The sequence below is a fragment of the Bos grunniens genome, chromosome 6 (assembly GCF_055505025.1).
Source record: "Bos grunniens cultivar Pamir isolate PY7600 chromosome 6, Bosgru_T2T1.0, whole genome shotgun sequence".
Classification (NCBI taxonomy): Eukaryota; Metazoa; Chordata; class Mammalia; order Artiodactyla; family Bovidae; genus Bos; species Bos grunniens.
In genome coordinates, this window is record NC_141170.1 from 99,383,593 (window position 1) to 99,410,182 (window position 26,590).

The window sequence follows — 26,590 nt, forward strand, 5'->3', positions numbered from 1 at the left end:
AAATGTCCCAGGTCACAGCCGGGAAAGGAAGTCAGGTTCCCACCCAATGACTTCATGTACACTCTGTTGAAGCACCTCCTACTGTTCAGAGCACTGCATCAGAGCATCCTGTCTACATGAAATGTCGGGTCACTCCTCCAACCAGTATAGATGTGTTTAAACATATTGAGGTATACTTCGGGAAGAAATTCCTATATGATTTTCCAGTATGTTTTCTTAAGGAAATAATATAGAGCAACAATAAACAATTAACCAGCTGAAATTTAGCTCCAGTTTATTATGTGAAGAAGGCTGAGCGCCAAAGAATTGATGCTTTTGAACTGTGGTGTTGGAGAAGACTCTTGAGAGTCCTTTGGACTGCAAGGAGATCCAACCAGTCCATTCTGAAGGAGATCAGCCCTGGGATTTCTTTGGAAGGAATGATGCTGAAGCTGAAACTCCAGTACTTTGGCCGCCTCATGCGAAGAGTTGACTCATTGGGAAAGACTCTGATGCTGGGAGGGATTGGGGGCAGGAGGAGAAGGGGATGACAGAGGATGAGATGGCTGGATGGCATCACTGACTCGATGGACGTGAGTCTGAGTGAACTCCGGGAGTTGGTGATGGACAGGGAGGCCTGGCGTGCTGCGATTCATGGGGTTGCAAAGAGTCGGACACGACTGAGCAACTGAACTGAACTGAAGTATGTGTTTGTAATAAGAGATACGTTTAAGGTAGTTTTTAAACTTAAACACCCCAATAGAAAACTTGTTTCAAGGAATCACTGTGTACATATTTTTTAGATTAAGCAATTAGACTGCTTCTAGAGCAGAAACAGAGTAACAGTGTTGTGAAATAAAATTTCTTCCTTCTTAACAGAGCCTATGAATCCTCAGATACTCAAAATACTAACTTATTACTTTGTTACTGTTGTTTAGTCACTAAGTTGTGTCTGACTCTTTGCGACCCCATGGACTGTAGCCCACCAGGCTCCTCTGTCCATGGGATCTCCCAGGCAAGAATACTGGAGTGGGTTGCCATCTCCTCCTCCAGGGGATATTCCCTGACCTAGGAATTGAACCCGCGTCTCCTGCATTAGGAGGAGGGTTCTTTACCACTGCATTGGTGGCAGTAATAAGTTGGATGTCCCAATTTACTACTAATATTAGAAATAATGTAATAATAACTTATTACTGATATCAATAATTAAGCAGCAGAGGAAAGATTTATCCTGACACTTATATGCTCAGTGGCGTCAGAATTATGTACTAATCTGTGCAAGAGCTGAGGTGCCTCGGAAGGCATGCCATCACCACCTGCAGCAGAATTAACTTGCAGTGCTTTTAGGAAATGGATGCATGTTAAGGACAAAGGCAAGAACAGTGTTGGCAACAGGCATAGGCTAAAAGGGAATTTCAGCTTGCCCCTCAGTACAACTGACTCCAAATAGGATCCCTGAAATTGAGAAGTCAGAGCTAGGGGGAAGCTAGCTCTGGAGGCAGGACTGCACAGCTCCTCACAGTCACAGGGTAGATGTTCTACAAGGGCTCAGTGCAGTAGCAGCAGCAGCTAGCCGCTGCGGTGTCTCTTTTTAGCAGGCAATTGCCCAAAGGCTCTCAAGACACCTGGCAAATAACTCTAGAAGCAGGTGCTGTTTCCCAAGGATCAGCAAGAACTGCACAGAACTCCACGGTGCCCAGTGCATGGCTGTTTAACATGCACAGCTTCCTGCTGGCCCTCATTTCAGGGGGAGCTTCAAAAAGAAAGGACCCTATTTCCTTCTTCTTCTCTGGCCCTGGTCATGCTCACTGTAAGCCTTAACATTTTTTTCTGTCTTGGCTAGTTAATTCCCACATAATGAGTGGAAAAAGACCACAAGCATGGAGACATCGTGAAACTGTGCTTCTAAAGGTGAGCTAATGATGAGGTAAAAAGCTTTCAGGTTAACAATAAACGGTATAAAAATAGCTACTTCTATTTTTACGTGCTCTAGGTGCTAAGCACTGTGTGCCTTGCAATCATTTTTCCCTTTATTCCTCATGCCAGCCCACAAAGCAGGCACTGATCAACACTGTTTAACAGATTAGGAAACTGAGGCTGAGACAGAACTTATTCAAGGTCACACATTCAGCAAGTGGCAAAGTGTTGAAGTCCAAAGTACTAGAGCCCCCCAACCCCCAGTCTTGAGAATTGGTCTCATTATGGAGAGCCCTGGCTCACAGGGAAGTAAGTGCCTGGCCCAGCTTTGCTGAGTACACAGAACAAGTGTATAGCCTGTGCCACAAAGTTATATCAGGGGTCTCTTTCCAAATTCCTTTGTGTGTGCCAACCCTTCTGACAGGGACCACGTCTACCTCATTAATATCACTCACTGCCTATCCTAGGATGCAGGCACATACCTGGTACTTAAGTAATCATTGTTGATTGGTGCTTTTTGCTGTAAACAATGATCCTCTCCATTTGTTCAATAGACACACATTGAAGCCCACTTCTGTGCTGATGATGTTCTAATTTCTGTGGGAAATAGAATGAAAATGCTACTCAACTTGCCCTCAAAGAAACGACTTTGGAACAAAAAGAACACCGAGAGCTAAGCAATAGATATGACAGGGTTGGGCTAGAATGTGTCATCACTGTTTGAAAAGGGACTGATACACAACCTGGGTAAGCAAGGCCAACAACTCTAGCCATATCTGTAATAATTTTATGCCTCATGACTAAGTCCAGACATAGCTTTTTTTTTAAAAAAATCAGGGTCATATCCAGTGACAGTCTAAATTTGTACTCCAAACACCAGTACTCCATTATACTACTTATTCATACTAATATATTCTTGTTCTGTTGTGATCCTACTCATTTAAAATGGGCACCACTCTCTCCTTATAATGGCTTACAGGTATGTATTCAATTTACTTCTTTCCTCTGTAAGGAAAAATGGCTGTGGATCTCACACGGATGCTACTGAGCAGAATGACCTTCAGCGGATAGAGATAAACAAGAGCTGCTTTTCATCTCTCAACCATTGATTTTCTGCAAGGCAAACCACAAAGCTGCTTTGAAGTCCAGGGGAGAGCTGCAAGGGAAGGAGGAGATAAAACTGAAGGGAAGAGTGGATTTGAAATGAAGTTAATCTCTATCATCGAGGTGTAGATGACTATTGGCAAAGCTGAAACGGCCAGATTTTATCAAGAGAGAATAATTTAGATTATTCTTAGAAGAAGGTATTTTAAGTTGGTAAAACTGGGTTAGGGGAAGGGGAGTGTAGAAAACAAAGAGAAATCTGAAAAGATCTTGGATAAAACTTATCGACTTAGCAAAAATGGTTGCTTTTCACCAAACAGTAGCCAACGTGTAGTGTGCAATCTTATCACCATTCATAGAGCCTTCCCCTTGTGTATATTGTATAATAGGACCATATTTATGGATTGTAAGAGTAATCGTTATTGTGTCAAATTTCTTATTTAAAAACAACATGGTAGATAAACAATTTGGCTTGATGGTTTTATAGAACAGTTAGGACCTTTATAAAAATTGTAAACATGTTACATTTGAGTAACACTTTTCCTTTTATAAAATGCTTTTTCATGAGCTCCAGCATAAGCCTGGGAGACAGGCTGGATCAGTGCTCTTATTCCTGTTTCATATAGGAGGAACTTGAGCCTTAGAGAGCCTCAGTGAACTGCACAGGGACATGCCGACAGCCACAGTGGAGAGGCAGAAGATTCCAGATTTTCTTACTCTTGGTCTCCCTGTGCGTTTTGTTGCTTCAGTTGTGCCCAACTCTTTGTGACCACACGGACTGTAGCCCACCAAGCTCCTCTGTCCATGGGATTCTCCCTGCAAGAACAGTAGAGTGGGTTGCCATGCCCTCCTCCAGGGAATCTTCCTGACCCAGGGGTCAAACCCGCGTCTCTTACGTCTCCTGCATTGGCAGGTGGGTTCTTTACCACTAGCGCCACCTGGGAAGCCCTGGTCTCCCTGTATGCTCCCCCTAATCTGTGGTTTCTTAAGGGAGAGGAAAACTCTCTTTTCTTTTCCTCTTTCTAAACTTGCACTTTCTCTCAGAATGGTCTTCTGACAATTCTTTATGCAATAGTGTTGGGATCTTGAAATATATTAATATTTCCTATTGTTGAGGTGTCTGGAGGTTGAATTCTGATAGGAGGTTTGGAGGCCCTGCTCTGAGGACAGTGTTCTCCAGTGTTCTTGCCTGGAGAATCCCAGGGACGGGGGAGCCTGGTGGGCTGCCATCTATGGGGTCGCCCAGAGTCGGACACGACTGAAGCGACTTAGGAGCAGCAGCAGCTCTGAGGACAGCCACAGGGGATGGAGGTTGAGCTTCCAAATAGTGCTGCAGGAAGCGAGATTTACCAGAATTCTGGGGGGCTTAGGGTACTCAGTGTTGTGAAAGGAAAGATCCTTGAGAAAGTTCAACCCCTCTCTCAACCATAACCACTAAACAATTGCCAGCCAATCTGAAACCCCAGCCCAGAATTCTTCCTCATTCCAGCCTTCCAAGATCTGGGTAAACAAAAATATACATGCCATGTCAGGGGCAAGGTGTCATTGAGGAGTTAGGATATCACCTACCCTTGAGACACTGATAGCTGAGTCACACATGTGCTCTCATGGGGCAACAAAAGCATGACCGGGGCCAAGACGTGTCAGGTTTAGCATCTATGCTGGGATGACAGATTTTAGAGCTGCCAGTGGGATCCTTTGGTAATCTTTATACAACTAATTTGTATCAGATATTTAACTTATCATTTTGTTCATATCCTAGAAATCATCTTTTTGTTCTAGCTGGTACGTGATAATGCTCTAGTAAAATTTGAATCAGTCTTTACAATAAATGCATAGCACCTTTTTAAAAGGCTCACTTAATGTCCTAGGCAGGACAAGGTAATTGAAAGGGCTAAATAATTGCAATAATTTCCTCATTAATTTATGTTTTTTATTTTATTGAATTAATTTAGCTGATAGTAATGAACTTCAATATGAATTTTTATATTACTTCACTTAATCAAAAGGGGCAGTTTTAAATTCATTTCAGGATGTTAATAATAACTAAAGAATTAATTATGTATAAGGCACTTAATAAAGTCAGCTTCTACTTGAGCTACTGTCATCTTATGGGATAGTTTCTGTGTAAGTATGTAACATCTTGCTTTCTGTTAAGTTATAAAAGTCACCGCTGCAATTTTAAAATAGTTGTTATATTGTTGCATAAGCTTCATGTTAAAATTACATTTCCAGAACTTACAGTGAAATGAGTTGGTTAAGATGTTAATTATTTATTAAAATCATCTCCTTTATTTCATTCACTTACACATATGCAATTTTAAAAAAATATGTGATTTAGAAATCAGCATATTTTGGAATAGGTACTTAAATGCCTAATCGGCACATTTCATGCTCAATAGATTTCATAAAGTATTAGTTAACTAGCAGCCCGATAAATAAATACTATAGGTATATTTATTTACGAACTAGTTCTTCTGAATTAGGTCTTTTCTGTTACCTGGGATGCTGTTAGACTTAATCCCTGTAGGATTCATATTAGTTAATTTAAAAAGTGGGAGGGCTAGTTTTAAAAATTATCTTGGTACCAGGAAAACACTCACCTCAGGTGTCTTTTTAGGCACCAAATGGTTGTATAAATCAAGACTACCTGGTATCAACATTAGGGCATGCTGATATGAAAAAAATTCTTGTTACAAACTAAATGTAGATAAACCACAATTTAGGGCAACTATCCAGTCATTGCTGTAGTAGCCCCAAAGTAGGGGTGAAAAACTTTTTAACACTGATCAGCCTCCACCAGATTAATTTGAGAAAGTACAGAACTCAAACTAACCTCCTAGCTCTGAATCAATCTTTTTTGATGTCTTTTTGTTTTTTTCTACACAGAGATAAATAGATAAATCACTGGAAGCTGATTCTTCCTGTTTCTACTAGTTTCTCATGGTGGGGCCTTCATGCCAAGCCATATCTCAGGAAGGCCTCTGCAGAGCACGTGGAGAACAGGTGTAACACTCCTGGGACAGAACCTCCTTTATAAACAGGAATCAGGCTCAGAATAAGGAGTTACTACGATCAAACTGAGCTTTGGTCACTGCCTCCAGCGCAGTGTTACACACCTCCATCCACAGTTCCTCATGTACTCTGTCTACCGGATCTAATCCCTTAAATCGAATTGCCACCTCCACTGTATAATCATACGGGACTTGATTTAGGTCACACCTAGATGGTCTAGTGGTTTCCCCTACTTCCTTCAATTTAAGCCTGAATTTTGCAATAAGGAGGTTCATGATCTATGCCACAGACAGCTCCATGCAAATAGAAGGGGAAAAAGTGGAAGCAGTGACAGATTGTATTTTCTTGGGCTCCAAAATCACTGCGGATGGTGACTGTAGCCATGAAATTAAAAGATGCTTGCTCCTTGGAAGAAAAGCTATGACAAACCTAGACAGCATATTAAAAAGGAGAGACATCACTTTGTCAACAAAGGTCCATCTAGTCAAAAGTTACGGGTTTTCCAGTAGTCATCTACAGATGTGAGAGTTGGACCATAAAGAAAGCTGAGCGCTGAAGAATCGATGCTTTTAAATTGTGGTGCTGGAGGACTCTTGAGAGTCCCTTGGACTGCTAGGAGATTAACTCAGTCAATCCTAAAGGAAATCAACCCCGAATATTCATTGGAAGGACTGATGCTCAAGCTGAAGCTCTAAAACTTTGGCCACCTGATACAAAGAGCCTACTCATCAGAAAACACTCTGATGCCGGGAAAGATTGACGGTAGGAGAAGGGGGCAACAGAGGATGGGATGGTTAGATAGCATCACTGACTCAATGGACATGAATTTGTCCAAATTCCAGCAGATAGTGGAGGACAGAGGAGCCTGGGGTGCTGCAGTCAATGGGGTCACAAAGAGTCAGACATGACTTAGAGACTGAATAAAACCAAGTGTTCATACTGACCACTGCATTAGATGTTTTATCCTGTAATCTTGTATTGCTATACATAATTAATGATGGTGTGTGAGCACAGAGATTGCTTTTAATCCTTATTACATATTGAAATAAAAGATTCTCTTTTATTGGTTGCACATTAGTATGCAAATTACTCTTTGTGTCATTTGGGCTCAATCCAGTGATCATATTCCTCCCATGCCTTTCAGGTCCTTAATAACCTGATGTGAAATTCATGGAAATGAATGCATGGTACATGAGATTACTAATGATCTTAAAGATAATTTTAGAAAAGATATAATATCTGACAAGTAATAAATCATCAAGATTGTTTACCTCAGGTATAAAATTAATTTTTTTTAAGATAGCAAACTATCTGACCTATGACCGAACTGACTATATGACTTAACTGATCTCTGATCTAACTAAAGTGTATTTCTTCTCTTTTATGAATAATAGACCTAGAAACTAGCTAACTAACCTCTTTCCTTGTAGTCCCTCTCTTTGGCTTTCCACGTGTTACTGGGAGGCTGATACAAGGACTTCTCCAGTTCTTCAAGCCTGGTGCCTAGCAAAGACATAGAAGGCAAAGGTTAAAGGCCAACTTTGACCTGGTATATCAAGGACTTGACTGTTTATAGAAACACTGTAGAAGTGTTTTCTGGGTAATCCTGTCTTGGAGTTGAAGAGGTAACTTAATATATAGCAGGAGTTCCTGAGAACAGTGGTTCTTCCCTCAGTTTGGGGGAATGCAGATACTTAACTGTGTTTCTTTTCTTGGAAATCTTTACTGTTTTCTGAGGGAATATGGAAGGGGCAGTGAGAGAGGCGTCTGCCAGGAGTTAATACTAAGTGATACTTCTACATCATAAAGTTAACAGTGAGCTTAGTCAACATTTTTTTGTGCTTTATTTTCATATCCTATGCATAATATAGGAATCAAGATTGCCGGGAGAAATATCAATAACCTCAGATATGCAGATGACACCACCCTTATGGCAGAAAGTGAAGAGGAACTAAAAAGCCTCTTGATGAAGGTGAAAGTGGAGAGTGAAAAAGTTGGCTTAAAGCTCAACATTCAGAAAACAAAGATCATGGCATCCGGTCCCATCACTTCATGGGAAATAGATGGGGAAACAGTGTCAGACTTTATTTTTCTGGGCTCCAAAATCACTGCAGATGGTGACTGCAGCCATGAAATTAAAAGACGCTTACTCCTTGGAAGGAAAGTTATGACCAACCTAGATAGCATATTCAAAAGCAGAGACATTACTTTGCCAACAAAGGTCCATCTAGTCAAGGCTATGGTTTTTCCTGTGGTCATGTATGGATGTGAGAGTTGGACTGTGAAGAAGGCTGAGTGCTGAAGAATTGGTGCTTTTGAACTGTGGTGTTGGAGAAGACTCTTGAGAGTCCCTTGGACTGCAAGGAGATCCAACCAGTCCGTTCTAAAGGAGATCAGCCCTGGGATTTCTTTGGAAGGAATGATGCTAAAGCTGAAACTCCAGTACTTTGGCCACCTCATGCGAAGAGTTGACTCATTGGAAAAGACTCTGATGCTGGGAGGGATTGGGGGCAAGAGGAGAAGGGGATGACAGAGGATGAGATGGCTGGATGGCATCACTGACTCGATGGATGTGAGTCTCAGTGAACTCGGAGTTGGTGATGGACAGGGAGGCCTGGCATGCTGCAATTCATGGGATCGCAAAGAGTTGGACATGACTGAGCTACCGATCTGATCTGATGCATAATATAACACAGGCCTGACCAAAATTTGTCCTGTAATAAGTGTGTAATGGGTCAAAATTGGTGTTTTTTACCTTCTCCATTTGTATGTTGTAGACAGAGAAATGTGTTAAGAATCAGGAAAGCAGAATTGTAATTTTGGATCTTTTACTAGCTATGTGATTTGCACAAAATCATTTCACTGTTATTGTTTGGGTAATGATGTTTGGATTGGATGATCTTTAAATTTATCTTCATGATTTATAATCTACAGGTAATATGCTGAGCATAGGATGGTCAAAATCAGTAGCTTTCTGCTAAATATTATTAACTGGCTTTCAAAAAAATAAAAATGAGTGCAAAGAAAGCCATGTTTCATGATGTCTATTTCTAAATACTCCTGCCATGGCCAATTTTAAGCTACCAAGGTCACTGAATGTGGAACTGGGAAGAAATGGGCACATTTAGCAGTTCCAAGCCAGTAGGAACAGTTCTAACAAACTATAAGCCTGAAAACAGTAAATTATCCTACCATAAAAGACTGAAGAGTATGCAAATAGAGTTGAGAAGAAATTAATAATGGTAAAAAAAAAAAAAAAAGAGTTTCCAGCATTAATGAGAAAATTAATGCATGGACTGTCTCAATTTTTAGTACTTTAATGATCACACTGTAACTGCTTTTTAAAAGATTGGTAGGCCATGTAATGTTTTTCAAAAAGTCACAGCTACCTATTACGACAATAATAGTTTCAAAAGTTGACTCTTTCAGTGTGGCAAGAAGCCGTATTTAGAATCTGATCTAAGGCTTTAAATGCATTTGCTGTAGCTCTGAGATTAGTCTTAAGCCAAGGCAGGACAGTGTTTACGTCTCCATCACCCTGAGGATTAGTACATGATATCAAGGAACGCCGGCAATGCTGTAGCTGGGCACCTGGGCACTGCTTATTGGCCACCGTGAGCATTAGAACAGAGCGGTATTGAAATGCTGCAAACAATGAAAACTAAAAATGAGTCCTCTCAAAGGGAGGAGAAAAGATATCAAAGATCATCACTCCAAGAGGAGAGAGTAGGCCTGAAAGTCACTAGTACCAGCTACAAATATAACAGTCTATCTACAGAATATGGAATTTGCCAAGATCCAGGTTTAGTCTTCATGTGACAAGCACCTATCATAAGATATTAACAAGAAAATTACTCAGAGAAGACAAAAATACATGTAACTTAAAAAAAAATGGCAAACTTTTTAAATAGCTTATTTACAATGTGTACTAGTTGTAGGCAGAGGCTTTACCATCTGAGCCACTAGGGAAGTCCAGAAGTTTGATATAATTCATGCTCTCATTTGTTATTTTCTGGCTGTGCTGGGTCTCTGTTGCCATGCGAGCTCTTCCGTGGCTGCTGTGAGCCAGGGCACTGTCTAGTTGTGGAATGCAGGCTTCTCACTGTGGTGGCTTCTCCTGTTGCAGAGAACGGGTTCTAGGGCGCGAGGGCTTCAGGAGTTGCAGCTCCTGAGCTCTAGAGCACAGGTTCAGTAGCTGTGGAGCAGACACTTCCCTGCAGCATCTAGGATCTTCCCAGATCAGGGATCAAGCCTGTGTCTCTTGCATTGGCAGGCAGATTCTTTACCACTGAGCCACGAGGGAAGGTCCATTACTCTCCTTTTTAAACAGTCAGGTAAACACATGACCTGAAGCCTGTCCTAGTCTGGGGACTTAATCCAGCCTTTCCATTGAATGTCTCCATCTGTCTAAAACAGATGTCTTCCCTCAAAATAACAGGCCATGACCATCTTCCCTATAGTTTCCCGGATTTGGCTGAAAGCCATCTCTAATCACTTCACGGAGCAAAGAGTTCTCTGAAACTGTCACTTTGTAAAGGAGTCTTAGTACCAACTCCTTACCAGAAGACCCAAAGCCTCTATCCCTATGAACTTCAGCTCCTAGGGCCTATATTGATATCTGATATCCCAGCTCCTCTTTATAGCTGACATCAGAAATTTGTTTTATTCTTTCAGTCTTGGTTAAGTATGAGATATTTTTATTAACATTTCTAAATTTAGCATTTCTATGTTTTGGAAAGTAGATGCAACTAGCTTAGTTTATCCTGTTGTACAGAATTTTAGAGTTGGGTAAAATATTAGAGATCCTATCTTTACTCCATGAATTGAATTTTCAATTTATTTATATATCATCAGGTACCAGATGAGTTTGGCACTTGAAAAAAATTACCTGGATTTCTTATATTCATATCAAATCTCTAAGCTAGAGATTCAATTCTACATACAGCAAGTATCGCCAGTGTACTGGGCTGCTGAAGATAACAAAAGGTATAAATTATAGACTCTGACTTTAAAGGGAGCTCATATTTTAAAAATAAAGGTTCCAAATGTGAACAGATAATTGCAAAATGATGTAACAAGTCTATTACTAGAAGTATGAATGGAATGCTTTGATAGACTTGAGGCTCAATGCAGCACACAGAAGTCAGAGAAAACTGGAGACCATGCTACTGGTGCTAGATTATGAAGAATCTGTAAATGTATGTGTGCGTGTGTGTGTCTGTGGAGCTGGTGGCGGTAATAAGGACATTCCAGGCAGAGGGACATGAGTCTGAGTGAACTCCGGGAGTTGGTGATGGACAGGGAGGCCTGGCGTGCTGTGATTCATGGGGTCGCAAAGAGTCGGACACGGCTGAGCGACTGAACTGAACTGAACTGAGGCAGAGGGAAGAGACTGCTGATGCCAAAATAAACACTGCTGATAGTGACTGTGTAGGAGTCAAAAATACATTAAAAAAGGACCTCTACAAGTCACGGGTTATATAGGGTTTAATTCAACAAACGGTTGTGGGGTCAACTTTGTTGAAACCATCTGCCATCGAAAAACATACCCTGTATGTAGATATGGCAGGGATTGTATGCTTGCTTATTTTACTGTTGAGAATATTAAATATTATTCATAATTTGAATGTTTTAAAAAAACTTCCAAGTTTTTCAAAATAAGCCTAAATGTATCATTTTAAGAAAGAACAAAGGCAAAGTTGTAACGGAGGCTGGCCACTATTATGTTCTCACACAGCCACCCTCACAACTCAGGTCTTCACCCTCTCTCACTACCTACCACCCTATTCAGTTCACATCTCTGCTCCTCCATCTTTCTCTGCTTTTTCAGGAAGGCAAAGTTAAGACTCCGAAGCACTTCTCCCAAACAATCATCAGTGCTACACTGATTATGCAGTCAAATAAGTCATCAAAGGCTGAAGGAATGGATAGGACGACTTATTTTCTTAACCAGGGTAGATGATGGTAAATGATGTTAGAGGAATCATGGTAAAATTTTCTTTTCTCATTAATTCTCACATTTTTCTTTGTATATTCTCTGGAGATCACAGAATGATACAACCATTGATTATGTCAGTGTCTTGCAAGGAGTAGTATTTTATTTGGTGAATGACTGAATATAATTTAATTGAGCAAAAAACCCAACACAGCTGCTGGGAGAACTTGACATCTACGTGCAAGAATGAAGTTGGCTACTTATCTCACTCCATACATAAAAATCAAATTAAAGATCTTGGAAGGGGGTCAATGGGGAATGCCTGCTTATAGGTAGAGGATTTCTTCTTTGGGTTTTGAAAATGTTCTGAAATTAACAGTGATTATTGCACAGGTTTGTGAATCTACTAAAAAACATGAATTATACATTCTAAAAGGGTGAATTTTAAGGTATATAAATTATATCTGAATAAAAAATATAGATGACAAAAAACCCCAAAACAAACTGCAGTCATAAAACCATAGTCTGGAAAGTTGGACTGAGGTTCTTATTGAAATATTCTACTTATGTAGTCCTAATACTGAAAAGAGAAATACAAGTTAAAGATAAAAAAGAACATGTTGTAGTTAAAACAAAATTGAAAAGTCAAAAAGACATACTGTATTTTAATAATTCTAATATGCATATTTTTTCACATTTCTGAAATGGAAATGAATCTTATAATTGATAGGGTGTCACAGTTTATTTGGCTGCATTTTTCTTTCTTCATGGTGCATAAAATTGTGATATATCTTAGATTCAATGAAATGTCTGATTTTTAGGATTATGTGGCAGAGGCTGCCAGCTGTCCTTCAATGTGTTCTCCTCTTCCTAAACAGTAATAAAAACTTTAGCTGGGTAAATGACTGCCCAGTCAAAACTATATTTCATGTTTTCTTGATAGCTAATTGTGGCCACATGCCTAAGTTCTGGCTAATAGTATGTATGCAGAAGGAACATGTGCAACTTCTGGTTTGTGCCCTTAAAGAGAAGGAACATGCCCTCCCTTCTCTTTTTCCTCCCTATTTTTACCTTCTCTTCTTTTTCCTCCTCCCTCCTCTGAGATTCCCTTCCTTCCAAACTGCGGATGTGATAGTGGGAGTTGAACAGCCATCTTGATCTATGGGATAGAAACCGTGTTGAGGGTGGTAGATCAATGAAAAAAGACACCTGAGTTCTTAATAACCATGAATTCAATACACTAGCCCTACATTGACTCTGTAGGGTGTTACATGAGAGAAAAATAAAGTTTTATTTTGTCTAAGTCACTCTTATTTTTAGTGTCTCAGCTACAGAAGCTGAACAATATTCTATATAATATGAATAGTTTCTGACTGTCATTTTTTTAGAACTGTTATTACTTTCTCCAATAGGCTAAATAATGCTCCCTCTAAACACACACACACACATGTCTGGGCCAAAAATGAGATACCAAATGTAACATGTACTTATAAGGAATGTATGGTGAATAGCTTTTCACTTTTCTTTATCATGGGAGAATGATTTCAGCCCACATTCAGTCTATATTCCTAAAGAATACCGCTGTTAGGACTATCTGTTCAGTGTTGTGGGAAGACAGCCTTTTCAGTGCAGCAAGATTTCTTGATAATGCTAAACCTGCCTCGTCAATTGAATTCTTCTGGCTTTGTGTTGATGTGGTAAAAATACATGGTCGGATTTCACCATTAAGAAAATTCTTTCAGCAATACATGTACAGTCAAGTTTGATTCCTGGATAGCTGAACATTTGGGTCATGCATTTTAAAAAATAAATGTCTCATGACAAAACTTTATGAAGACATAACAATCTGGAAGTCTGGCTCTGTCAGAGTGGCAAGGGTGTGGACAGTGTGCTGTGGGGGGTGCAGCTACTCTGTCCTTTTAACAGCGATGCTCTTGTTCTTCATATTTGAGGAGAAGGAACGGTGAGGAGGCCTGTGGGCTTGATTTTATTAATGCCACCATCTAGAATACAGATTCTTGGATATTTCATCTTCACAAGATGAGCTGCAAACTGAAAAAAAAAAAAAAAGGACAAATTTATAAAGGATACACAAAATTGATATCTGTCTAATCCCATTTTTTTCTCAAGCTGCCCCACTCCAGTACTCTTGCTTGGAAAATCCCATGGACAGAGGAGCCTGGTGGGCTGCAGTCCATGGGGTCGCGAAGAGTTGGACACGACTGAGCAACTTCACTTTCACTTTTCACTTTCATGCATTGGAGAAGGAAATGGCAACCCACTCCAGTGTTCTTGCCTGGAGAACCCCAGGGATGGGGGAGCCTGGTGGGCTGCCGTCTATGGGGTTGTACAGAGTCGGACACGACTGAAGCGACTTAGCAGCAGCAGCAGCAGCAGACAAAACAATGGTGATATCACTGCTGTCACTGTTTTATCAACGAATCATTAATTTAGTTTTTAATATAAATTAAATCCCTCTTTCAAACGTATTCATGCTATGGTATAAATGTGTCTCTTTAGTTCTCTTTTAAACTTGTTTGAATAGGCAGTAAATATACATGGTAAACAGTTCTAACAATATAAAAGGGTAAAAAGCAGTGAGACCTAAACTCCTCTTACATTTCTTCTTAGTCCCCCACCCCCAGAAATCATTAACATTCCTATTTTTCCTATATCTTTCCAGTGATTGCCAAAACATTCTCATCTATATTTTGAACAATTTTTATAGTATTTTCAACATATTAGTTATTGCAATTATGTGCACAATATCCCAGAGAGGGCCAATGTTGTTTAGTTGCTAAGTCATGTCCGACTCTTCTGTGACCCTATGGACTACAGCCCTCCAGGCTCCTCTGTCCATGGGATTTCCCAGGCAAGAATACTGGAGTGCATTGCAATTCCTTTCTCCAGGGGATCTTCTGGATGAGGGATAGAACCCATGTCTCCTTCACTGGCAGGTGGATTCTTTACTGCTGAGCTACCAGGGAAGGGAGGGCCCATAAACTGGTTCTAACATGTTTTTGGAGCAACTGCAATGAACAGTTCGAGACTATAAACTTGGAATAAATAGGAAGGACTGCTCTAAGAAGTCTTCTAGATGCCTAACAAAGCAGGGCTTTGAAAAATTATCAAGACATACACACTCCCTGGCTTGCCCATGTCTATGTATCCAGGATCGTGGATTATCTTTCTCTACTCCTTGTACTTGAGTTGTGGACTGTAATCAGTCCCCTGATAGGGATCACTTTAGGACTCAAGAGTCTTTTTTGTTGTACACTGTTGGTTGGAAACAGGCTCCAACTCCCACCAACTCCTGGGTTTTAGTTTCTCCTGAAAACAAACCCCCTCCCACCTGCCTAATTTCTACTTATTTCCCTACTCAGGCAATTCCTTGTCTAGGAGCCAAGTTTGCATTAGGAGGCCCTCTTCTCAGCCCCCAGGCTTTTTGTGCAAGACTTTATCTTTGGCTTACAGCAATGTAAATTGCCTATTTAAGAGTCTGCTTCTCTAGCAAACTGTAAACTCCTCTAGGACAGTGACAGTGTTGTTTATGTTTATTTGTTTTGGCCACACTGTATGGCATGCAGAATCTTAGTTCCCTGACTAGGGATCGAACCTGTGCCCCCTGCCATGGAAGCGCAGAGTCTTAACCATTGGACTGCCCGGGAAGTTCCCGTATATATTTTTTTAAATTTTATTTTATTTTTTAACTTTACAATATTGTATTGGTTTTGCCAAATATCAACATGAATCTGCCACAGGTATACAAGTGTTCCCCATCCCGAACCCTCTTCCCTCCTCCCTCCCCGTACCATCCCTCTGGGTCGTCCCAGTGCACCAGCCCCAAGCATCCAGTATTGTGCATCGAACCTGGACTGGCGACTACTCTAGTCCCCGTATATTTTTATCTCTAATGCCCTGGACATGGCAGGGACTCAATATACGCCTATTGATCTGAACTAAACTATGATACAGGACAAATAACTGAGGGAAAAAGAGTGAAGTAGAGAAGGTTTTCTTGGGCTCTCTGGCATTCTCTCTCTATCTGTATGTGGTGTCCTGTTCCTCCTCCTTGGGTGTTTGTGTCCTCACGTTCTTCTCAATTACTTTATTATAAGCTGATCTCAGATCCTTCAAGAAAAATGACTAATACTTGCTCACAATGCTGTTGTTTCTTGGGAGTATTTGAAGCTTATCTGAAGCTTAATATTGGTGGAATCTCAAGCCAGCAGTCTTGACTTTATGGTTCAAGAGAATCAGCTGAGTGGTTTGGTCAGGGTAACTTCAAGGCCTCACTCAGAGATTCTGCTAATAAGCAATAGATCCAGGGCTCAGAAATGTGTTTTTGTTGTTGTTGTTGTTGTTTTTAAACAAATACCATTAGATGATTCTAAAGCAGGTCTGTGGACAATATTTTCAAAAATACTATCTTAAGCCCAAAGGATAAAGGTATTGGTAAGTAGGTAAAACAGATGTTGCTGGATTTGGATCTTAGCAATTTTCAGAACAACTCACAGAAATGGACCTCAGTATTGCTGACCCCACTTATCTTTTCCATTTCTGTAGAGCCTTAAGAGATTCAAAGGCCATGTACCTTTCAAACCCTAAACTCTTCCAGAGCCACTGAGAGTCTCCTTAATAGTAGTTAAGTATTTAAGTAGTTGAAGAGAAACAGTACCCCTTGATCCAAAAGGTATCATGTGAGCTAGAGTGCAAAGAGAGCTGATCTTCATCCTGTTCTTCCTGCTTATTTATCCTTGAACCCCAGTCCTTCAGAACAGAGGCACCAGACTCATCTGCCCTGAGTCGTTGCAGGCAGCAAGCCCCTGGTACTATATGATTACTGAAACACCTTGGCTTCATTCTCCCACATACAGTGATACAATTACCATTTAGGTCGAAATTCTAAAATAAACATACCATTACTCAAAAGGTCTTGTGGATAAGCAGTCTTAGCGTTCAGTACTTTCAAAACACTGTAGAAGTCAGAAAATGAGTAAGACAGGACTTACTGTACATTTAACTAATCGCTCTGAAACTCTGCTGTAGAGCTGGAAAGTCCCCACTGTTATTTTAAGAGGAGGGACATAACAAGTAGGTTACTATTGAGCTGGAAACTGGTAAAGGCAAAGCAAGCAGAACTGAGCATTTTATAACAAGCAGACTGCTGCAATGTGGGAGGTCTAAGAAGAAAAGCAGAAATGGAGCAACAAGGAGATGGCGCACGTTTAGGTGCCTTGAAAAGAGGCAAGCCTGTGCTTAAGAAAAATAGCAAGTGTTGACTTTTCAGGTTAAGATTATGAGTTCTGCTCCCCCAGTCCTCTGCTTATTGTTCCAATGATCCATGTAACATACTGGGCCCTAACAGTGAAGCCATGACAGCATCTTTCCACTTCTGTGATAGAAACAGCTCTTCTCCATCTATTCATTCGTTCCTTCATTTATGTATCAATCAAACATTTCACTGAACACCCACAAAGTACCAGGCACTGTTGCAGTTTTTGCAGCACTTACAGTGGAGGAGACAGTAACAATATTCAGCAGTATTGCTATTATACAAGCAGAAGTTCAAGGTACTTCTGTATTTAACAGAGGTTTGGAGGGGGAGCTGTTGTCTTCTCCCCACTCCTCTTTCATTAGTGATACCTGGAGGGAATGAGAACCCAGGTGTGATGGCCACAGGCGTTATACCAATCTTTGAGGCTATGGCTGGACAGGTTAGGGAGGAAAGAAAGGGCTATGAATTAATTCACTGTGTGAAAACAGCCACGTCACTTATGGAGAAGACACATGGTGGAACAGAGGAGAACCAGGCATACAGAGTTCAGGTTTCATCCATCTTCTGCTCTCTGTCTGGCACCGGCTTCGGTGTGAAGGCCCTGGTGTAGACTGCAACTGAAACTCTGGGAGAGGCCTGACTTCAAGCAGAAATCACAAACCTAGACTTACTGAACAATATCCTTGGTAGAAGTGGCAATATATCATATTGGACCAGTGCTATGAAGCCATCAGAATCATCTAGGTGCTTTTAGTAAACAGTGATACCCAGGCCCACTCTAGATCAGTAAGAAGTAGAGTTTCTCGGGATGAAGCTCCAGTATCATTTTTGTTTTATTCACCTAGAATCCAATGTGATTTTATTGTGTAACCAGATTGATGGCAGCTTTATTAGATAACGAGATTCATTTGCTGTTCATGTTTGTTTGGGACCTCAAACTGTAATTCTTGTACGTATAGTCCAGTGTGGAGAGCAAGTCACTTTGTACTAAAAGAGGCTGCCATGTTGTGGGGCTGGAATTTGCAAGACCAAGTCTTGTGTGGAGACAATGGGGCTCCTCAAACTTGCACAATCAGTGTAGATCTTGGAAAAGACCCTGAGGCTGGGAAAGACTGAGGGCAGAACAGGGTGACAGAGGATGAGACAGTTGGATGGCATCACTGACTCAAGGGACATGAGTCCGAGCAAACTCCAGGAGATAGTGAAGGACAGGGAAGCCTGGCATGCTGCAGTCCATGAAGTCACAAAGAGTCGGACATAACTTAGTGACTGAACAACAATAAGAAGAAGACAACATCATACGTGGAGATGGCAGAATGTAGTATTTTCTGGGATAGAATTTTGGGAATTACGAGAGCAGTGGCAGCTGCATTTCTTGTGGGATGTACTCCCGTGTGGAGAGGCAAAGCTCTTGCATTTTTATCGTTCTTCTGGTTAGTGGGATCTGGCAGCGGTATTCGTTTCTAGGGTAGGCACACTTCAAATCAGCCCAGTCTGAAAATGGCAGGCTCTTGTGTGTGCCACTCATCTTGTTTTCTCTCTCTATCTTGCATCTTAGCTTGCAATAAGAGGCTGGCGTGTTTGTCCAAGGAAATCAAGTTCTACTGTAGGAGGACAGTGAGTGGAGAAGAAGGATTTTTGATCTGCCACAGAGTAGTGCAGGTTAACCAAGGCCAAGAAATCACAGCTGAGAACAGGTAAAAGGTGTGACAGGACTAGAGCAGGACTATGTTGTTTCTCACTGAGTATCCTAGGAATCTCTGTAGTAGAACGTATAGTAGGAATTTAAGGAATTTAAGTATAGCAGGAATTTAAGGAATTTAAGTATAGCAGGAATTTAAGAAAACCAGGCTCCTACGAGATTCTGCAAGGAGCGCATTGCAGATAATTAAGTTCCTTGATGTGAAAGTCTGGCCTTGTGAGCTTTAAGTTCATAGCGGGGACTTGATAATGGTCATGAATTGACCAACTTCCTGGTGAAAGTCAAACTGAGAAATCTAATATGAACAAAATATAGGTGATTTCTCCATCTAGAGAATAGGGTTGCCTTGGGTCAAATATAACTCAAGGTCTTGTCCTGACCCTTGAGATTTCTGGGGTCACTAATTAATGTCCAGATCATTTTAATTGTACAACTCAGTGATCCCAATTAGAAACATAACAGTTGTGACAAGCATTAGTAGGAAAGAGGTAGAAATACTGTATGATTTCACTTACATGTGGAATTAAAAAGAGGCAAGCTCACAGAAGCAGAGGTAGAACGGTGGTTGCCAGGAGTGAGGGGATCAGCGGGAGGAGATGGGCAGATGTTGGTCAAAGGGTACAAAGTTTAAGCTGTGCAAGATGAATAAATTCTGGAGATCTAATGTACATCATAGTGACTACAGTTACTATATACAGCAAGTATAACAGTACTGCATGGTATACTTGAAATTTGCTAAGAAAAAAATGGTAACTATGTGAAGTGATAGATACGTTAATTAGCTTGATTTTGGTGATCACTTAATAATGTATATATATCAAAACATCAAGTTGTACACATTTAATATATACAATTCTTCTGTGTCAATTATACCTTATTAATACTGAAACAAAAAAGAGGGCTATATAAGGTGTGAAACCAGTTTTCACAGTATTAACATCTAATAACAATTAGGCAGTGGCTACTTTACTTTCTTATTTCACTCACAGAAACAAAAATCAGCCGGAGGGCAAAACCAAGAAGGTGAACACAAGGTCAGTAATCATCTTACACCCTTATCAAAGGTACCTGTGACAAATAAGGAGCAGGACAGGTACTTCCAGGGTCTTAGTCTAGCATGTTATATACTGAAATATGGTTAATTATGCTTTAAGAAAAAAAATGAGAATTTACAAAAACAGATATTATATGGTCTAAGCTTTCTGGTCCATTTTTTTTAGAGATAACTATCCTAATGGTGTTTGGGATATTCAGGATCCATGCTATGGTATACATTAGTCTTCTATTCTTGGAACTAATCCTTGGGGATTAAGAAATGTGATAGTATAAAAATTTCATATTAAAAAACATTTTTAATTGCTTCATTTTATGTAAGAAGACATATAGATAATTGTAGTGCACTAACTCAACGTGTTTTCTCATTTAACTTTTCTGTTGTCAATGTTTTCTGTCTCCATTTCATCTCTTCCTATTCTCTTTCTCTTTACCTTTTCATTAAGAAAAATATCTAAAAATATGAAAATAGACATACATGAGTATAATCAGCCTGTAGGTATCCAACACCCAGCTTGAACAATCATAACTCATAGACAATTTATTTCATTTATTCCTCCTACTCAAGCCTCTCAACTACAATTATCATCTTGATATAAATCCCATATATCATTTAGCACATAAATATGTATCTCTGAAATAAAATGACTTAAAAAATATAACCATAGGATGACTAAAACATTCAATATATTAACAATAATACCTAATATAATTAAATATTCAGTAAGTGTCCAAATTTCTAATTATTTCATATATGTTACCTACTCATCCATCTCTCCCAATATACCGTATGCTCCATAAAAGTAAGGACTTTGTCCCAGAACAGTGTCTAGTTCATAGCATTTTCTCTAATATCTGCCGAATAACAGATCCATTTATTCAACAAATATTTTCTGAATACCTACTGTGTGTCAGGTATTATGCTAGGTACTGGTTAAGCTGCCTTATTGCCAATGGAGGAGGTAGAAAGGACTTTTGGGCAAACAGGAAGGAAATTGGTTCTGGTAAGAGTTAAATGCTATTTTCTTTTATCCTTTATTAATAGGGTATTCTTTCAAATTTTGCGTAAGTTGAAAGAGGAAAGGTGGTTTTTAAAAATGTCTTTAAAAGTTATCACTATAAAAAACATTTATACAAAAAAGTAATTATGATGTTTATATATAAATAATAAACTTTGTGATAATTTTTATGTAGAATCCAGAGAGTAGTCAGATGAGAGACAATGTCCTCTGTCATTTCCACAGTTAAGGAACCAAAGCAGATGAATGAATATGAAGACAGTACAGTGAAAATTTCATTTCTACTCTTGGCCTCCATTCTTAGTCCCTTTTCTCTCAGTGGGTTTGGTAATTTTTAATGGTATATGGGCCACTCAAGGGGTATATGAAAAAAAAAGATATGTTAATATTTTCATGTACAATGATAAATTCTTCTTTGTCTCTTCTGTTTTACTGTCATATGTGATTCTAACAAAATCCCAGAGGAATAAAGGAAAGGAAAATAATTTTAATGTTTTAAAGTACACAGTTTGAATAGAAATGACAAGAAAAATAAATACTTCCCAAAGTCACAAGATACGTCAGCACAACAGAAGTCAAGGCAACTTCTGCTCCATTGTTGGCTTTGTTTACAGCTCAATATCAGATTTTTTTTGTCTCACACATCCAAATGATATTTTCCCTTTCTTCCTTTTCCTTTTTCCTTTGATTTTTGTTTCCCTTGTTGATCATATGGATCACAGCCTTGTTTAACTCAAAGAAACTATGAGCCATGCTGTGTAGGGCCACCCAAGATGGACGAGTCATGGTGGAGAGTTCTGACAAAATGTGGTCCATTGGAGAAGAGAATGGCAAACCACTTCAGCATTCTTACCTTGAGAACACCATGAATGGTATGAAAAGGGAAAAAGATATACTACTGAAAGATGAACTCCCCAGGTAGGTAGGTGCCCAAAATGCTACTGGAGAAGAGTGGAGAAACAGCTCCAGAAGGAATGAAGAGGCTGAGCCAAAGCAGAAACAACACCCAGTTGTGGATGTGTCTTCTGGTGAAAGTAAAGTCCAATGTTTGTAAAGAACAATACTGCATAGGAACCTAGAATGTTGGGTCCACGAATCGAGGTAAATTAGAAGTGGTCAAACAGGAGATAGCAAGAGTGAACACTGACATTTTAGGAATCAGTGAACTAAAGTGGACTAGAATTGGCAAATTTAATTCAGATAAACATTGTATCTACTACTGTAGGCAAGAATCCCTTAGAAGAAATGGAGTAGCCCTCATAGTCAACAGAAGAGTCAGAAATGCAGTAGTTGGGTACAATCTAAAAATGACAGAATGATCTCTGTTCATTTCAAAGGCAAACCACTCAATATCACAGTAATCCAAGTCTATGTCCCAACCACCAATGCTGAAGAAGCTGAAGTCAAAGAGCTCTATGAAGAAATACAAGATCTTCTAGAACTAATATGAAAAAAAGATGTCGTTTTCATCATAGGGGACTGGAATATAAAAGTATGAAGTCAACAGACACATGGAGTAACAGGCAAGTTTGGTTTTGGAGTGCAAAATGAAGCAGGGCAAAGGTTAACAGTTTTGCCAAGAGAATGCACTGGTCATAGCAAACACCCTCTTCCAACAACACAAGAGATGACTCTACACCAGGACATCACCAGATGGTCAATTCTGAGATCAGAATGATTATATTCCTTGCAGCCGAAGATGGAGAAGCTCTAAACAGTCAGCAAAAACAAGACCAGGAGCTGATTGTGGCTCAGATCATGAACTCCTTACTGCCAAATTCAGACTTAAATTGAAGAAAGTAGGGAAAACCACTAGACCATTCAGGTATGCTCTAAATCAAATCCCTTACAATTTACAGTGGAAGTGAGAAATAGATTCAAGGGATTAGATCTGATAGACAGAGTGTCTGAAGAACTATGGACATAAGTTTGTAACATTGTACAGGAGGTGGTGATCAAAACGACCCCCAAGAAAAAGAAATGCAAAAAAGCAAAATGGTTGTCTGGGGAGGCCTTACAAATAGCTGAGAAAAGAAGAGAAGCAAAAGCCAAGGGAACAGGAAAAATTTAACCATCTGAATGAAGAGTTCTAAAGAATAGCAAGGAGAGATAAGAACGCCTTCCTCAGTGATCAATGCAAAGAAATAGAGGAAAACAATAGAATGGGAAAGACTAGAGATCTCTTCAAGAAAATTAGAGATACCAAGGGAAGACTTCATGTAAAGATGGCACAATAAAGGACAGAAATGGTATGGACGTAACAGAAGCAGAAGAGGTTAAGAAGAGGTGACAAGAATACACAAAATATCTATACAAAAAAGATTTTAATGACCCAGATAACCATAATGGTATGATCACTCATCTAGAGCCAGACATCCTGGAATGTGAAGTCAAGTGGGCCTTAGGAAGCATCACTGAACAAAGCTAGTGGAAGTGATGGAATTCCAGTTGAGCTATTTCAAATCCTAAAAGATGATGCTGTAAAAGTGCTGAATTCAATATGCCAGCAAATTTGGAAAATGCAGCAGTGGCCACAGGACTGGAAAAGGCCAACTTTCATTCCAATCCCAAAGAAAGGCAATGACAAAGAATGTTCATACTGCCACACAACTGCACTCATCTCCCATGCTAGGAAAGTAACGCTCAAAATTCTCCAAGCCAGGCCTCAACAGTACGTGAACTTTGAACTTCCAGATGTTCAAGCTGGATTTAGAAAAGGCAGAGGAACCAGAGATCAAATTGCCAACAGCTGCTGGATCATCGAAAAAGCAAGAGAGTTCCAGAAAATATCTGCTTCTGCTTTATTGACTATGCCAAAGCCTTTGACTGTGTGGATCACAACAAACTGGAAAATTCTTAAAGAGATGGGAAGGAATACCAGACCAGCTTACCTGCCTCCTGAGAAATGTGTATGGAGGTCAAGAAGCAACAGTTAGAACTGGACATGGAACAACAGACTGGTTCCAAATAGGAAAAGGAGTATGTCAAGGCTGTATATTGTCACCCTGCTTATTTAACTTATATGCAGAGTACATCATACGAAATGCCAGGCTGGATGAAGCAGAAGCTGGAATCAAGATTGCCAGGAGAAGCATCAATAACCCCAGATATGCAGATGACACCACCCTTATAGCATAAAGCAAAGAAGAACTAAAGAGCCTCTCAATGAAAGTGAAAGAGGTAAGTGAAAAAGCTGGCTTAAAAGTCAACATTCAAAAAATGAAGATCATGACAACCAGTCCCATGACTTCATGGCAAATAGATGGGGAAACAATGGAAACAGAGACTTTATTTTGGGGGGCTCCAAAATCACTGCAGATGGTGACTGCAGTCATGAAATTAAAAGACGTTTGCTCCTTGGAAGAAAAGCTATGGCTAACCTAGATAGCATGTTTAAAAGCAGAGACATTACTCTGCTGACAAAAGTCTCTCTAGTTAAAGCAGTGTTTTTTCCAGTAGTCATGTATGGATGTGAGAGTAGGACCATAAAGAAAGCTGAGTGCCGAAGGATTGATGCTTTTGAACTGTGGTGTTGGAGAAGACTCTTGAGTATCCCTTGGAGTGCAAGGAAAGCAAAACAGTCAATCCTAAAAGAAATTAATCCTGAATATATACATTGGAAGGACTGATGCTGAAACTGAAGCTCCAATACTTTGGCTATCTGATGTGAAGATATGACTCATTTGAAAAGACCATGATGCTGGGAGAGATTGAAGGCAGGAGGAGAAGGGGATGACAGAGGATGAGATGGTTGGATGGCATCACTGACTCAATGGATATAAGTGTGAGTAAGCTCCAGGAGTTGGTGAAGGACAGGGAAGCCTGGTGTGCTGTAGTTCATGGAGTCTCAAAGAGTCGGACTTGACTGATCGACTGAAAAACAATGAATCCAATCACTTGCACTAAAGCAAATTTTTCTTATATATAAGATATTAATATTTTGTAATAGAGACAATGGATTTTTACAATTTCTTGACACAAATACAAGTTATATCTTTTAATGGTTTTTGACAATCTCCTTTCAGGCTATCAGCTGGACTTTGTCTCCTCTCCTAAAATAATACATTTATAAGTGGCACAGTGGTAATGAATCTGCCTGCAATGCAGGGGAATGTGGGTTTGATTTTAGGGTTAGGAAGATCCCCTGGAGAAGGAAATGGCAACTTTTGCCTGGGAAATTCCATGGATAGAGGAGCCTGGCAGGCTACAGTCCACAGAGTTGCAAACAGTTGGGCATGACTGAGTGAGTGAGCACACACAAAGAAAAGCCCTACATCTTTTTGTTTTGTATTGTAGAATATTAAGTGTTTATAACTGGAAGGCTTCTGTACATACCCATATAGTTTTTACTCTCCTTTGAATTCCAGTCTGAACCTCTAAATACTTGACTGACATTTTTTTATTCTGGTGTCCCATGAGCACTTCAAACACAGTATATCCCAACATCATTATATTCCTTCCAAACCTACTTTATTGTCTCTTCCTTATCTATTAAAGGTATCAGCAATCTCCCCAAAATCAAACCTGAAAACTTTAAGGTAATATTTTACTTAAAAAAATCAAAACTTCCTTTGGCTCCATATTCAATTAGGCACAAAACTGTGCTAGTTCTGTGATTTATCTTTGATCCATTCCCTCTTTTCCATTCCTCAGCTCATACTTCATTTTAGATCCCAATTACTCTTGAATTAGTCCCTCAGTGGTTCTTGCATTTTTAGTTCTTCCTGTTCCATTTTACCCAGTACCTTGCTGCTGCTGCTGCTACTGCTATTAAGTCACTTTAGTCATGTCCAACTCTGTGCAATCCCATAGATGGCAGCCCACCAGGCTCCCCCAGCCCTGGGATTCTCCAGGCAAGAACACTGGAGTGGGTTGCCATTTCCTTCTCCAATGCATGAAAGTGAAAAGTGAAAGTGAAGTCACTCAGTCGTGTCCGACTCTTCGAGATCCCATGGACTGCAGCCCACCAGGCTCCTCCGTCCTTGGGATTCTCCAGGCAAGAGTACTGGAGTGGGGTGCCATTGCCTTCTCTGCAGTACCCTGCTACCTACATGGTAACATTATGGAGGACCTTTAGGAAATCCAGTAATTGTTATATAGAGATATGTTCCTTCGTAGGGCTAGTGCCCTTCAGCAAGATCGGTGGATTTCTTACAAGGAATAGCTTGCTTATTTATAGTCAGTAAGGGCAATCTGTAGTACCTAAAAGTTCTTATTCAACGTTTCATTTTGGTAATATTAAGTCTAAAGTTTCTTTGAATTTTGAGAATGACAAAAGAAATTCATTTTAGACTTATACTTGCTTATTCTTTAGGTTAAAGGTTAATGAGAAGGTTGTCCTTTAGTATCTTAAATAAGGTAAAAGAAGATAGTGACAGGATGTTACCAGATGCCTTGAGTCACATAGTAATAGCAGGGAGGCCATTTCCTGAAATCTCTTGAAAGTTGCAGAGCTTTGGCTGTCAGTCTCAGAGAAGCGCCTCTGTTGTCTTTTCTGAACGGCTGTTTGAGCTTTGCTGACACCGGGGGCTTAAGAAACTGTTTAGACAGTGGGAGACGGCAAGCTTAAGGCAGGAGGTCAACTAAAG

The 26,590-nt window shown here is 40.0% G+C and overlaps 1 protein-coding gene and 1 long non-coding RNA gene across 10 annotated transcripts in view; both read right to left on the reverse strand.

Moving 5' to 3' along the window:
* Positions 1-257: 257 nt before the first annotated feature.
* Positions 258-7,541, reverse strand: LOC147371086 (uncharacterized). The gene is made up of 3 exons (XR_015165801.1): positions 7,432-7,541; positions 2,379-2,493; positions 258-494 (listed from the first exon to the last, which is right to left on the reverse strand). It is a non-coding gene; the product is annotated as an uncharacterized LOC147371086 (long non-coding RNA).
* Positions 7,542-12,082: 4,541 nt separating this feature from the next.
* The window catches only part of TBCK (TBC1 domain containing kinase), a 209,668-nt gene continuing 195,160 nt past the window's right edge, over positions 12,083-26,590 (reverse strand). For 6 of the 9 annotated variants that reach the window (XM_086406952.1, XM_086406946.1, XM_086406954.1 and 3 more), the window contains one exon: positions 12,083-14,002. In XM_086406952.1, coding sequence (XP_086263078.1) covers positions 13,892-14,002 — 111 coding nt within the window. In that variant the 3' untranslated portion in view covers positions 12,083-13,891. The remainder of the gene's footprint in view (positions 14,003-26,590) is intronic. The other 3 variants (XR_015165799.1, XR_015165800.1, XR_015165794.1) reach the window with 1 other exon arrangement.